This window comes from Oryctolagus cuniculus, chromosome 7 (genome assembly GCF_964237555.1).
Source record: "Oryctolagus cuniculus chromosome 7, mOryCun1.1, whole genome shotgun sequence".
Classification (NCBI taxonomy): domain Eukaryota; kingdom Metazoa; phylum Chordata; class Mammalia; order Lagomorpha; family Leporidae; genus Oryctolagus; species Oryctolagus cuniculus.
The window spans coordinates 128,635,624-128,649,572 of record NC_091438.1 but is presented as its reverse complement, the minus strand read 5'-3'; the positions used below and the strand labels follow the sequence as shown (position 1 = coordinate 128,649,572).

Genomic DNA, 13,949 nt, shown 5'->3' with positions numbered 1-13,949 from the left:
AGAAGAGGGGAGGGTAGAGGGACAAGCTCACAGGCGACCCTCCTCCAGCTACACCATTTGCCACCCGAAGTCTCCCTCCACGTACCCAGGGCCTGAGAATCAATCTCCAGCTTCCAAAGTGCCAGAGGCTTCAGCCCCTTCCCCACCTCCAATCCCGGATCTTGGTTTCCCTAGAGCTTGCAGTGCCTGGGGACTGGCTGGGACCTGAGCACTATCCACATGGCCAGCCCATCTTGCAAACCGAAGCAGTCAGGGGTGATAGTGGTGGTGTTGGGGACTCCCTAGTCCCAACCAATGATGGCCTAGAGAAGGCCTTAGCTATGTCTAGAGACACTGAGAAGAGGGGCTACCCGCCCTAAGCCCAGTCCCACCTGGTAAATATTTCATCCTCAAGCTGCTCAGCTAATCCCTATTAATTTCAATGCTGCCGCCTTGCCTGGCTCAGCTCCCAATGCATTATTTATCCCCTTTGTTTGTTTGTCGCTAACAGGTGGGCCCCAGCGGAGGCGCTGGCTGGGGACAAGCCCACTCCATCACAGTGTGGCTGTGAATTAATCATGAGGACTAATGGGAAGCACCTCAGCTCCAGGCACTTTCCTAGCCATCTCCCCCTGCCCTGGCACCCAGGGGTGGGCCAGGGCCATTTCAACTCAATTTAACTCGACTCACACCAGTGCAGTTTATTTACTATCTACCTATACATGTCAAGACACTGTGCTGCTCTTTGAGGATACAAGCTGAACAAAACAGACATAAGTTCCTGCCCTCAGGGAACTTAGAATCCAGTGTAAGAGAAAGGCATTAAACAACTTTCAAGCAAGTAATTTCTTAATTACAATGGTGACTCAAAGTTATAAAGGGGGAGCGCAAGGTGCTGTGGAAAAACACAGGAGGGAGAGGGAGACCAGGCCCAGACTAGGAGTCAGAGGAGGCTTCCCAAAGAAGCAAGCTTTGAGTCGAGCCCCGAAGGGCGAGTCGGTGTCAACTGGGCCAACGGGTGCGAACAGGAGGCTCCGGGAGAATGTAAAGCCATGACAGAGAGAAAGCAAGAGAGAGACAGAAAGAGAGAAATGCTCCAGGCTGCTTCTAGAAGATGAGGGCAAGGGGAAGAGGCAGCAGCAGGCTTCAGAAGGGCAGGGGAAGGCGGCAGGGATGGAGGTGGATGTGGGCCCACGCAGACAGGAACTACCCCACCCCCAGCCCTAAAATCCTCAGCCCGGGGATCCCCCTCTGCTTCCAGGACCAGACTTTGTCTAGAGTCTTCCTGAGCACAGATTCTCTCAACACCCAATACACACACACTCGCAGCACCTCTGCCGACCTGAGGAACTTCAGAGTTCTTGACCTTGTGCTTACAGCCTTTCGAGGCTCTCCCAGGAATAAGGCTCATCTCCTCCAATGCATCCTCACTTCCCACTCGCTCCCCTGGCCACCTTTGAGGAGATCAAGGTCATCAGCCCCTACATCGTACAAATCAGGGAATTCAGTTGAGCGCAGGCCTGTGGGCTTAAAGGTGGCCTGTGCGGGCCACTCAGCCCCTGAAGACCTAGGTGTTGCCATGGAAAGTGAGGGCCAGCATCTGACTCCTTGCCTGAGCGGTGGGACGCAGCCCAGGGCTGGAAGCACTGGCAGCCTCAGCTAACAGCACTCACCTTGCCACCCAGGAAGGGAACTCCCTCCCCCAGAAGCCCCAGTACAGGCCTGGGCACGCAGGAGACCTCAGGGAACATTTTTCAGATGAATGAACAAAGGGAATGCCCTGCCTGCTTTTCCCCCTGGACACTTCCCTCAGAAACTTCTCTAGAGATTAAATTAGATAAGGAGCTAACATGTGCTCAGGGTATACAGCGTTTACTTCAGTAAACCTGAGTAGGAGCCATCGTCAACCCCACCTTCAAGGGGAAGAAACAGAGGCCCAGGATGGTGGCTGGCTTACCCAGGATCACTCCACCTGGAAGGGATGAGCTTTAACTGGGTGAGGCTGCTGGCTCCTGGCTCCTGGCTCCTGGCTCCAGCATATCGGGATGTTCCCTTTGCTGGCCTTTCCCCAACCATCTCCCTCGGCGATGCCTGAGACCCTGGCCCCCCAAAACGATACCAAAAGACACCTGGTTCATGAACCAAGTGCAGCTCTGCCAGGACAAGGGCCTCCCTGTGCACATGCTCAAGGTTTGCAATTCTATTCAAAGTGGCCACTTTGAAAATCCATATGTCTCCAGGCTCCCCGTACATCATGGTGTCAAGTCCTGAAGCACAGGCATCCATCAGTGGCCCCCACGCCACACTGGATCCCACTCTGGGCCTGTCCTGGCCTCCCTGTTGCTTGGGCAACACTTCCCAGCCCCGCCCCAAAGTCCCCTTGAGCCCTGGCCCTCAGACTTCATCTGGCAGCCCTGCCCCACCCCTGCCCCACCCCTGCCCCACACACCTATTTTGCCCTACCGGGTCTCTGTTCTCCCTCTCTGGAGCTAGGCAGCCAGCACGGAGGCAGCCCCGATAACTTGCTAACGTGCTGCCCATGCTGTTCTTAAAAATTTATGACTGTGCAACATGAAAAATCCGGCTGAGGAGCCATCATTAGCGGTGCTGCCTCCCTCCCCCACCAGAGCTGCCCTCGTAAATTGAGATTTATGGCTGCGGCAGGCAGGGCGGGGGCGTGTGGAGGCGATGAGGATCTTGTGGGGGAGACAGGGAGAGACCAATGAGGCAGCGGTGGGGCCAGGGCTGCCCCCCTGCGGCAGCTCCAGCTTATCACAGGCTGCTGTGAGGACGCTGAGAGTAAGGCCTGGCCTGGGTGTCTGCAGGATTCTCCTTGGCACCGGGACTGCACTGAGAGGTCCACCACTCCTTCAGGGGTGTAGGACCAGATCCTGAGGGACTAGGTGCCAAGCAAAGGCCTCTTAGTAGCATGGCTTGGTGGTGGGGGCGGACATTAGACCCAGGGAGGAAACCTTTCCTTGTTGGGATTTCAAGTCCTGTGCAGCCCAAGCTTTTCAAACTGGAAACACCTGAGTTCGTTGGTATCCCAACCAGACACTGGGGGAGGCTAGGAGGGAGGATGATGCCCAAGGACTTCCCTCCCACCCCCTTCTGTGGTGAGAAGGGCCAGGGAGGAGGCATTATAGGCAGACACGCAGAGCTGGACAGTCACACAGAGTTCCCCCATTGAGGCCAGGCTAGGGCTGAAAAGGAGGCGATATTGCTACTGCCCTCCCCTGCAAGCCCTCCCTATCACCTACCCTCCGCCTCCTCCCCTGCTCACTTAGCCCTGTCAGCCAGGCCATTATGAAATTGGGGTTTCATTTACAGACTAATTAAACATTACAGCTTGTTCACAATTACAACGCGGGGATGAGGGAGTAACTAATTACGGAAGAAATGAGCTAACATTTATCTCTGCTCCCACCCTCCCTCTTGCTCTGTCCCCCCCCAATCTGGCTTCCTCCCACACTCTGGTCAGCACCAGTTCTTGAGGCTTATTTCCTACGATGGGGAACTGCAAGGGCCCTGATAGCCTGCACCCTGCACACAAGCTCTGATGGCTATTCCCAGCTCTCCTGGGGGTGGGGCTTAGCGCCCAGGGCTCTATAGCAGTGCACTGAGAGGGCTTTTGTCCAAGAACCATAAGTATGACTGAAGTATAGGGCCCTGGGATTGTGTGTGTGGCCTTGCCATGAGGATGAGGCGGTACTCTGCTTTGTGAGTATTAGAGAGAGAGAGAGAGAGAGAGAGAGAGAGAGAGAGGCAGTGCTGTGGGGCTCTAGGTATTTTTATCTTGTGGGACAAAGTTGGGGTGATGACTGCTGCAGATGACTATTTGCATGATGGGGGGGTAGTAAGGATGATCATGCCCTCCACCCCACCTCCAGGACAGGACAGAAAATAACTAAGTGACCCCAGGTGATGGTGAAAGTAGCCCCAAGGATTCAAACTCCTGCTGGGCAGCCCCATTCACTCCCCCTCCTCAGAAACAAGTGAGAGGCAGGGTCACCCTGCCCTTGGGGTTCAGCTGCCTGGACTTGGCCTCTGGCCAGATGCCTGCTCTGGAGCCCAAGGAGCCTCCTGGGGGCCTGGGGTGCCCCCTGTGGGCAGGAGTCCTGGGGTCTGGCTGGCCTGCCGCAGGGTTTAATAATAGTAACAGTGAGCATAAGCGCTCCCATCCTTCCTGCCTTTGGGCAGAAGAAGAAAGGAAAGAGGAGGGAGAGGAGGGAGAGGAGGGAGCCGGCTGAAGGGAGGCTTTGAGGCCTCAGAACTCACATCAAACGGCCGGATCTGGGCCTAATTGTCTGACCCCTGCCCCTGCCTTCAATCAGCTCTGCGGCTCCTGCCCGCCCCTTGCCTAACTAGCAGCCATGTTCTCCTCATTAGGACAAGCTCCCCTTGCACACATGTCCCCGGACATGTCCCCAGCACTCTGAGCTCCCAACCCTGCCTGGTGGGAGGGTACAGTGGGTACCCAGTTTTGGAGGAGCACTGGGACAGCCATCCCCTCAGCTCACCACAGCTGACTGTCCTGGGCTGCATCAGGCCCTCTCCTTGAGCTACAGGGGCCGTATACCATGTGCTGTGACATTCCTGGGCTGGCTCAGCTGCTAGGTGCATTCTGTCCTCTGTGTGTCCTTCCTGCTACAGTCCAACTGTCTTAGACACATGCCCCTGAAGGTATGACCTGTTTGGACTGCTGTCCCCTTTGGGCTAGGTTACCTTGGGCAGGGGCCTGGCTCTGTGTTCACAGTCTGGGAACTGAAGGAACTTGTCTGCCTACTGGACAAGGATGGCTCACTTCAGTGATCCAAGCATAGTGATACATCCAGAGTTGGAGGCAGGCTGCATGGCAGCAAAACCATGGGCCTGGTAGACAAGAGTCAATTCCAGGCCAAAAGAGAGCTGTATTTAAATTCTGGCTGTCTGGGGTAGATGTGGTGCAGGGTCAGGCTGCTTCTGCCATTTGGGATGTCCACATTCCACGTCAGTGTCTAGGTTAAATCCTGGTTACTTTGCATGTAGGATCCAGCTTCCTACTAATGCACCTGAGAGGCAGCAGAAGATGGCCCAGGTACTGAGGCCCCCGCCACCCACAGGGGAAACCTAGATGGAGCCCCTGGCTTCTGGCTTCAGCCTGGCCAAACCCCAGCTGTTGTGGCCATTTGGGGAGTAAACCAGCTGATGGGAGATATCACTCTCTCTCTCTCCATCGCTCTGCATTTCAAATAAATACATAAATCTTCTAATAAAAAATTCAGGATCTCCTACTTCCCTATTATGCAGCTGGAGTGAATGCAACCTTCCTGAGCCTGTTCCCTCACACAGCGTAGAGATGGCAGTCCTCATGGGGCTAGAGGATTCAGTGAGGTAATGGATACACAGCCCAGTGTAGTGTTCAAGGCACCAGGCACTTGTCAAATGATGCTGGTGTGATCCAGATCTGACCAACAAATCCCCTGTCCATTGGTCACAGCCACCGCTGTGCACAGCTGGCCTGGGACCTGGTCAGTAGTGTTCAAAATGGAAAGGGCTGTGAGGAAGGGTCCAGAACCTTGTAGAAGAGTAAGGGCAGTCCCAGGGGGCACAGTTAACACCAGCAACAGAAACACCTATGTTGGAGCCTAAACAATGTCAGAGGGCAGTGGGTCAGATGAGGCAGGTCAGCAGGGTGGCCCGTAAGGCACGATGGTCCAGTGAGCATCAGGGCCTGCGAGGAGGGCTGCTGGGAACAGCACTGGAATGAAGGTGGTACTCCAGGGACTCATTCTCAGGGTACCAGACCTGTGCAGGATCAGTGCGGGGCTGGCCTGGCCTGGGCCCTGACATTGTCTCTCACCTTAAACCGGTCGTAATGACTTGCAAATATTGATGAAAACACAAACTACAGAGATTGTGTTTTTCGGGGAGTGAAGGTGGGGAGAGGGGATAAGGAGGAAAATAAACTGAAATGAAGTCCAGTTATCTCCCATCTGTGGCTGTTCCTAATCCCCAGGCCCAAAGGAATCCAATGCAGCCCCTTATCTGCCCTGTCAATCACTCAATCACCGCCCAGCGCTTGGTGGGCACCGCACGCCCTCACATACACTCAAACACATGCTCACACATGCACACACACGCACACACTCAGTCCACTGACTCTTGCTCCAACACTCCCGCCCACCCCCCAGCCCATTACTCCTCTGAGTAAGAGCAGCCAGCACGCAGGTCCTGCCAGATGGATGCAATTTGCATAATATCAGCAGTGGAGGCTGCAAGATCACCAGGGGTCAGGGCGCTGACATCCCCGCACAGTCTATCTGCAAGTGCTAATTTGGCCGGCATTGATCTGTCTTTCTGATTTCTTTGTCATTTACGTCTGTGATGGTTTGACAGGAGATACAGAGAGAGACAAGGGGAGGCCAGCCTGGGGCCCAGGGCTCTGAAGGTATGGAAACAAAGATTGTACTTCCCAAGGCATCAAACACAGAACACATATCCACAGACACACACTAGAACCTTCCTCCATCCATCCGTCAACTCACCCTTCCACCTGTCCATTCTTCCATCTGTGGTTGCTACTGACAACTAGAGCCTGGTGTGTGGGAAGGGCCAATTCCTCAGATGTGCCTGGGACTCCAAGGGGTCAGCTCAGGGTGGAAGGAGCACTCCTCAGGCAGGCGAGTAGAACTGCTGCCAATGCCTAGAGAGTTGCCCCTTCTTATGGGCACCTACCCCCTGAATCTTTACGTTCTCACGGCCACACCTGAGAGTGAGGGGGTGAGTGTTGATGAAGACACTCCTGCCATGGTCTCTGCCCCTCCCCCAAAGATATCCAGGCTGACTCTTCCCCTCCTGGTGCTGAAGGTGACCAAAGCTGGTGGGAGGGGGCAAGGCACTTCTCTGGGACAGATGGAAAGAGTAACATCAAGGTTTGCAGGGGCCTCACAGCAATACTTCAGCATTCACAGGCAATCTGAAGGCTAGACACTGGGCTCTGGCAGATTCCAAAGCTTGTTAGCGAGCCAGAAAGTCCCGTGTGATACCAGATCTAAATGCTATGTGCTGAATCCTCAGCCAGAGATCTGATATTCTTTCCTGCCTTGGGCCAAGGGCTGCTCACCACGGGGTGGGGACACTGCTGGGCTAGGAGATGTCACTGGGCAAGGGGAGCAGAGACTGCACCTCTTGGAAGCAAGAGCCCTCCGCAGAGAGGTGACATGATCACTCTGGCAAGTGCTGCAGAGGAGCCTGAGCCTTCCCCCGCTCCAGGCCACAGTGGCTCTGCCTTGGCACCACCTCCTTTCCCTTGCCTATGGTAGCAGGAGCAGGGTGATCAGAAGGAACTCCCCGCTGGGCAAGAGGGGGGCTGGCATTCGCTGTGTGCTAATCCCAGGCCTGAGGTCTTCAGAGGGACCTGGGAAACTTCAAGGAGGGGAAGGCAAAGCTGTAGTGTAGACGAGCTCATTAGCCAGCACCCCCTACTCCCCCACGAGCAGGAGGGCGGGCGGCCCAGTGAGCTGGCGGCAGAGGCGGCAGAGAAAAGGCTGTCACTGTCCTTTCTTCCTTTTGGTACAAGCGTCTCCCTGAGCCGCCGATTCTCCCGCGGTGACACCTCTCACGGTCACTAATGAGATCCGTGTCACAGAGCTAATGCGTTCTGACTGGACTCTTGATAGACACCCCACTCTTTCAGGGGAGACCACAGGCCAGTACTGCCCCCGGGGGGGCAGGCCCCCACCTAGCTACCTGCCAGCCCAGCTCTCTTGCCAAACGGTGCTGGGCAGTAAGTGCCAGAGAGTGCACTTGGCCTCCAGCCACGCCCCTGCCCAGCAGCTTCAGAACCATCCTTCCCTATCTGGAGCACAGGGGCTATGCTCCAGGGCAGGACCACCCAGCCGGGCATCCGGGAGGGGTCCAGTTACCCTCCCAGCCAGCAGAAAGGAGCCGTCTATAGGGCCTCCACGTCACAATCACGCGTGAGATTTTACTGATATCTCCTGTGCAGATTTCCAAAAAGAAAGGCTGCAAGGAGGCCCAAGCCCTGCCTTCAGAGAGCCCTAGTGTGTAGGGCCTGGTCATCACCTCTGACAAATTGTAATTGAGCCCAAGCTTGTGCTCTGCACACTCCTAATGAGAGGGCCAGGATGCTTCCCAGAGGAGGCGGTCTCTGAAAGAGGGGAAGGATTTTCCTGGGCCAAGAGGTGGAGAGCAAACTAAAATCACAGGAACCATCAGGGCCCAAAGGAGGGCAGAGGCCCGCAGCACAGGGTGCAATGCCTCTTTTCCTTTCTCAGGAAGCCTTCTGAAGCCTGCTGAGCCCAATGTGTTCCACAGGATGCTGAGGGAAGGGCATCTGTCTTCTTGTACACTGTCTCTGTTGGCAGCACAATGGCCGACTTCAAAAGGGTGCTTCGGCATCTAGTACAACGCTCAGAACACAGGCTCTGCACTTGGATGGACCTGGGTTACAATCCTGGCCCTCAAATCAATGGGCTGTGTGACCTCAGGAAAGTCACTTAACTAAGTCTCAGTTTCCTCATCTCTAAAAACGGGAATGATGATGCCCGCCTTTATATTACTGCTTTGAAAATTAAATTGGTTAATATGAAGTACCCCCAAAGAACACACCTTGCTGATCTTTTGCCGAAATCAAAGCAAGACCACTCACAGGCCCTGTGGCAGCAGCCCTGCCTCAGAGCCCTGGGCCTAAGCCAAGGATGCTGATAGACTCCACCAGCAGCCTTAGCAATCAGCCGTTCTGATCTACTCCACACTACCTTGCTTATCAGGTTCCCAAGGCCAAACACACCAGGCCAGCAGGGATCCAGTCTCCCCTGACTAGGATGTCACACTGGTGCACCTCTGATGGCCTCCTTGTCCAGAGCTTCGCCCATCCCTGAACCTTCTCTCTCCCTGCACATCCAGGGCCCAGCTCATGATCCTACCTGCGAGCTTTGCTGGGGCAGGGCACTGTGTCTGACATCTTTACCAACACTTTCTAGCACCTGTCACAGCTTTTGACCTGTAGCAAGTGCAAGGTACACATTGCATGAGAGGTCCCTTGCTTCCACTCCCACAGCCACTGCCCTGGCTCTGCATCAACCAGCATCTCTTGCTCACTTTACTGTATCTCCCCCTGCCAGCCTGCCTGCACTTCCTCCTCACTAGACCTTCCTGGAAAAACCAGCAGACCACTCTGACCAAGTCACTCCCTGGTCCCAGACACTTCCATGTCTCCCCACTGCCCACAGACATCCCAGTTGGCCCTCTCTCCTCTAGAGCCTTATTGTCCTGCCCCACACCTGTCACCACAACCCTCCAGCAAGCCTGCCTCCATACCACCAATGCCATGCCCCAGGCCACTGTGAGAGAACCAAGCACACCCTGGAGATGGCTAAGGGGTGGGGTGTGCAGAGCCTCAGACCAGCATCTCCCAATGCCGCCTCACCCCCACCCCCACCAATATACATACCACTCCCTACTCCAGGCTGGCAGCTCCTCACACAGTTAATTAGCACCATGTCACTGAGGACCAGCCTGAGTGGCCAGTGACAGAAGCTGACCCTTGACCCCAGGGCTGGAAAGCAGTCCACATCAAACTCTTACAGCGCGACCCTTTTAGCACGCACAGTAACTCGGGGCACCGCCAGCTGAAGCTCATTAAAGCTGTCTCTTTGGCGCGAGGGCCATTAACCTCACTGCTCAAAACCCATGCCTCCCCTCCCTGCCTCTCCCAGCCCAATTAATGCCCTGCGTCCTCCTCCCTTCCAAGCACCCTCACCCACACCTCAGAGCCAGCCAGGAGCTGGCAGGGCAGCCCTCTTCATTCAGAGACTACAAAGACCAAGTGCCAAGAAGCCCCAGGGCCGTGGAGAGCCCCCGAGGTTGGCAGGCCGCAGACGGGGCATTCCTGAGCACCCACTGGTTGCAGGCTTTGCAGAGGCCCTGCAGCCCTTCACTCGGGTGACTCAGTGGAACCCCGCATTGGCCCTGAGAAGCAGGTAGCACTGCCCTTTGTTTAAGGTCACAGAGCTGTGGGTGGGACAGCCAGAACTCCCTGTCCAAAGCCCTCACTCTACTTCACTCTGGGCTGCGGGCTGGGCCCTAGGAGGGAGGGAGAAACATTCTTTTATGAAGACGGAAGGGATAGCTGAGGGCTCCTCATCCGGGGTCAGCGAAGATGAGCAGACAGAGGGATGCCACTGTGACTCAAGAAGCAACAAAAAGTGGGGACAGGGAACCCCTTCTCCCTCTGAACACAACTTGAATCAGACACACAGAAGCAAGGCCCCTGGCTCAAGGCCATGTGGGAGCCCTACTGGTGGTCCCCACCCCATCCCCGAAAGAAGCAATTACTGCAGCTCCTTCTCATAGGCAAGTCCGTTCTGGCATTCCCTTTCCCATCATTCTTTTATGAATTCATTTATTCTCTCATTCTTTGATCCATCCATAAGCACATCCATAAGCACTAGTTTTGAGCAGCACAAACTGCCTTGTGGATTGTGAATCAGAGCTCTGATCATGTCATTCTCTCACAATCTTCCTATGTCTCCTCTAAACCCCAGGAAAAAAATCCATACCTTTTATCTGGGCATTATTCCTCCCTGTATTTTCTAGCTGCTCCCTAGTTCTGATTTTCAACTCCAGCCACTGGAACCTACTTGTAGATGTTTAAGCTTATCCTAACATGCTGGGCTTTCTCATACCCCAGGCCTTTGTACACACATTCCTCCTACCTGGGACACGCTTCTCTCATTGTTCCACCTTGGAAACTCATTCCTCCTTCAAGGATCCCAACTCAAGTATCCTATTCTCCAGGAAACTTCCCGCTGACCTCCCAGTGCATCACCATGCTGGGTTTGGTTGCATGGAAAAGCTTCTGTGGGAGGGAAGACCCAGTTCTTTGGGCCTTTCAGTGCGTTCTCTTTTCCTCTGAGACCCAAGAAGAGCCTTTAGATGTCCCAATAAGAAAGATACCGGGCAGGAGTCAGTGGGGGTGCAAACAGAAGTAGAAGCCACCTTGACAACTAAGAATAGAGAAAACCTCCCTTGGGGCAACCAAGGGCTTTCTATTGCAGCTCTTAGTACTGTGGCAAGCACCTGTTTCAGTGTCTGCTTCCTCCTAGGATGTGAGCTTCATGAGTTTGGGACCTTCCCCCAGGACGCTCAGTTCCTCCTAGGCCCCAGCATAACGGGCTGGGTCCTTCAGTCCTCTGGTTGAATCCCTGCAGTTCCCCCAGCCCGACCCCCACAGTGATAGCTCTGCAAAGGCACAGTTTGTGGCAATGTCACGGACCATTCAGAACACCCAACTCCTCCTCACTTTGAAGTATCCTGCTTGAAAGCATTTGCATGCACAGAAACAGATACCATTTCTGACAGGTTCACGCGCGGGCTGGTGCCTACTTCCATATACAGACATGTGCCTCCGGAACAATACGGACGTACTGCTAAACACACACATAAATCCTTCACACAGGCAGGCACACTCATGGACACATTATACTCTTAGACACAGTCCTACAGACTTATCAGAAACTAGCAGAGCCTCCAATGGCTACTCTGGTCCCCTCCCAAGCTGGAATCCCCCTGAGGGTGTACCCCCACCTAGCACCCCAAGTGGTCCCTCCCAATTCAGGCAGCGCTCAATGGAAGCTGCTGCTCCTGCGGGGGAGTCAATACCCTGTGGACGGAGCCATCGGTCAGAAGGACCCCGACTAATTAAAAGCTGGTGAGGTTTAAATAATTCATCTCCTTAACTCCCATTGATCGTCCAGTTTAGTGGCCACAGACTAGAAACAATATTAAACAGCCTCCTCCAGCTCCACAGGGCGGTGGGGGTGGGGTGAGTAAGCTGACATGTGCCCACCCTCCTGAGGACCCTGCCCCCCAGCCATGAGTTGGGGACTCTGAACTCAACGCCACCTATGACTCACCCAAAGCCTAGCTCCTAGCCTTCTCCAAAAAGTTGTTCTGAAAAGTCCTTTCCGATGGTCCTGTTTCCATAATCCCCTCCCCCCAGCTATGGATACAGTCTCACTGGGGTACTGAATGAGCCATGGAGCCCCTCTGTGGGCCACAGCACTGGGGCGTGAGGGCAGGGGACTGGCCGAGCTGCCAGGGGGATATGCAGAGGGACTGACCAATGCCGCTGTGGGGCCGACCTATGTGTTGCAGGCTGAGGCCCTTGTTCATGTCTAGAAGTCCATTCTTGGGCCAGCAGCCCATGGCGAAGCTGTAAGCCTGGAAGACAGAAGGCAGAAGGCAACAGCAGTTAACAGAGGCCCCAATCCCTGAACCACCCTCACCCCCTAAACACCCCTCCCCACCAAGGGCTTACTCGCTGGAGGCCAGTTCCCTTTTCACCTCCTTCTCCGCTCACTAAGTGCCCCTCAGCGGGGCTCCTCTCTAGAGAACTCCTGGTCTCTAAGATCTCTCTTATCAGGAGCAGCCCCTCACACCTTCACCGTGTACCCTTCCTCAGATACCCGCCCCCCGCCCCAAGAGCTCCCAGCTCTTTGCTGGGCTCCCTCTCCTCAATGTTGTTGGTCACAAAGACTGGTCTTGGGAAGAACCTTGGAGACCAGAGTATCCAAATTTTACCCAAAGGAAAAGAATCCTGAAGCAAGAGCTAGCCAATGGCCTGCCACGGTCATGTTGCTTTAGGCCCTGAGCGAAGCAGGCTGTGGGGAAGGCTCTGAGTGCCATGTGGAGGCTCAACTGAGGAAGGGAGTAAGGTCACCTGGTTGACTCAACCAGCTGTGAGGGAACAGAGTGTGTGTGTGTGTGTGTGTGTGTGTGTGGTGGGGGGAGCAGACGCTCTGCTGAAGGTCAAGTGTTCACTTATGCATATTCAAAGCGGCCACCCATCGATCTGTACTTAATTGTTTTCCTGGGGTTGGGGAAGGAAGTGCTGGGGGCATCGATCTGCTCAGGCCCCCAGCACTCCTTTGCCCCCCTCCATTCCCTACCCGCGCCACCTCCATCAGCGGGGACACATGGCAGGGTAGGGACAGTACCTTCCCTCACGGGCATGACTGAGCTGACGTCACAGATGAGGAAACTGAGACCCAGAGAGAAGAGACCTCATGGGTTAGAACACTACCAAGTGTCTGGACGGGATTTAATTCCTGCTTAGCCTGCTAACAAAGTCCTCGGTATCTACCTGGGGCCTAGTAGCCAGCTCACCCTTCAAACATTACCCACTCCCTCACTTCAGAAGTCCCTGAACACCAGGCTGTTCTCCTCCCAGTGGCAGGAAGGTGACAGTATGCAGGACCCTGGTCGGTGGGAATGAAGCTTGAATACATTTCCAGAAGTTGGATGGTGGGTCTAGTGATGAAAGTAAAGTGATTGCCAGCCATGTTCAGACACGCACTGCGGTGCCTGCCGTGCCCCTGCTGGGCACCGGAGGTCCCCACCCGACTACACACAGAGGATAGGGATCAGCATAGGGTCAGAAATGAAAGGCAGGAGGCTGGACACAACAGTGTGCCCAGTGGCTGGGCAGAGGACCAGTAGCACCTGTCCATCCCAGGGGCAGGAACCCACCCTCCAACCCCATGGCTAAGAGGCTAGGGTCTGTTGCACTTAATGCTCAGCACCCTCCAACACCATTTTCTTTGACCACGGAAGGACCAGTCACAGCCCAGCTTCTCAGTAAGTATTTTCCTACCCTTTCCCAGGCCACAGCTGTACCCACAAATCAGGGCCTGACTGTGAGGCTCAAGGACAGAGTGGGAGGATGCTGGCATAGAGCTGGGGCAGAGCCAGGGCACAGGCAGCAAGGGGAAGCAGCCAGTGGGCGGTGCACAGCTGGAGGAGCTGCTGCTGAGCATGGCCAGGGCCGAGGCTGGAGCGCAGCGGGCCAGAGAGCAGTGGCGGGCGCCTTTCAAGTACTTTAAAATCACTTACAAAGGCCGGATTAAACTATCAGAAATTCCATTTAATAGGACAAATAAAGAAATAACAATCTACTCTATCAG

At 54.9% G+C, this 13,949-nt stretch overlaps 1 protein-coding gene across 20 annotated transcripts in view; it reads right to left on the bottom strand.

The window, feature by feature from the left end:
- ERI3 (ERI1 exoribonuclease family member 3) overlaps positions 1-13,949 on the bottom strand; it is a 146,535-nt gene that overhangs the window by 15,779 nt on the left and 116,807 nt on the right. For 17 of the 20 annotated variants that reach the window (XM_008265370.4, XM_070078605.1, XM_017346365.3 and 14 more), the window contains one exon: positions 12,108-12,207. The exons of the other annotated variants lie outside the window; for them this stretch is intronic. In XM_008265370.4, the coding sequence (XP_008263592.1) occupies positions 12,108-12,207 (100 nt within the window). The remainder of the gene's footprint in view (positions 1-12,107; positions 12,208-13,949) is intronic. 20 annotated transcript variants of the gene reach the window in all.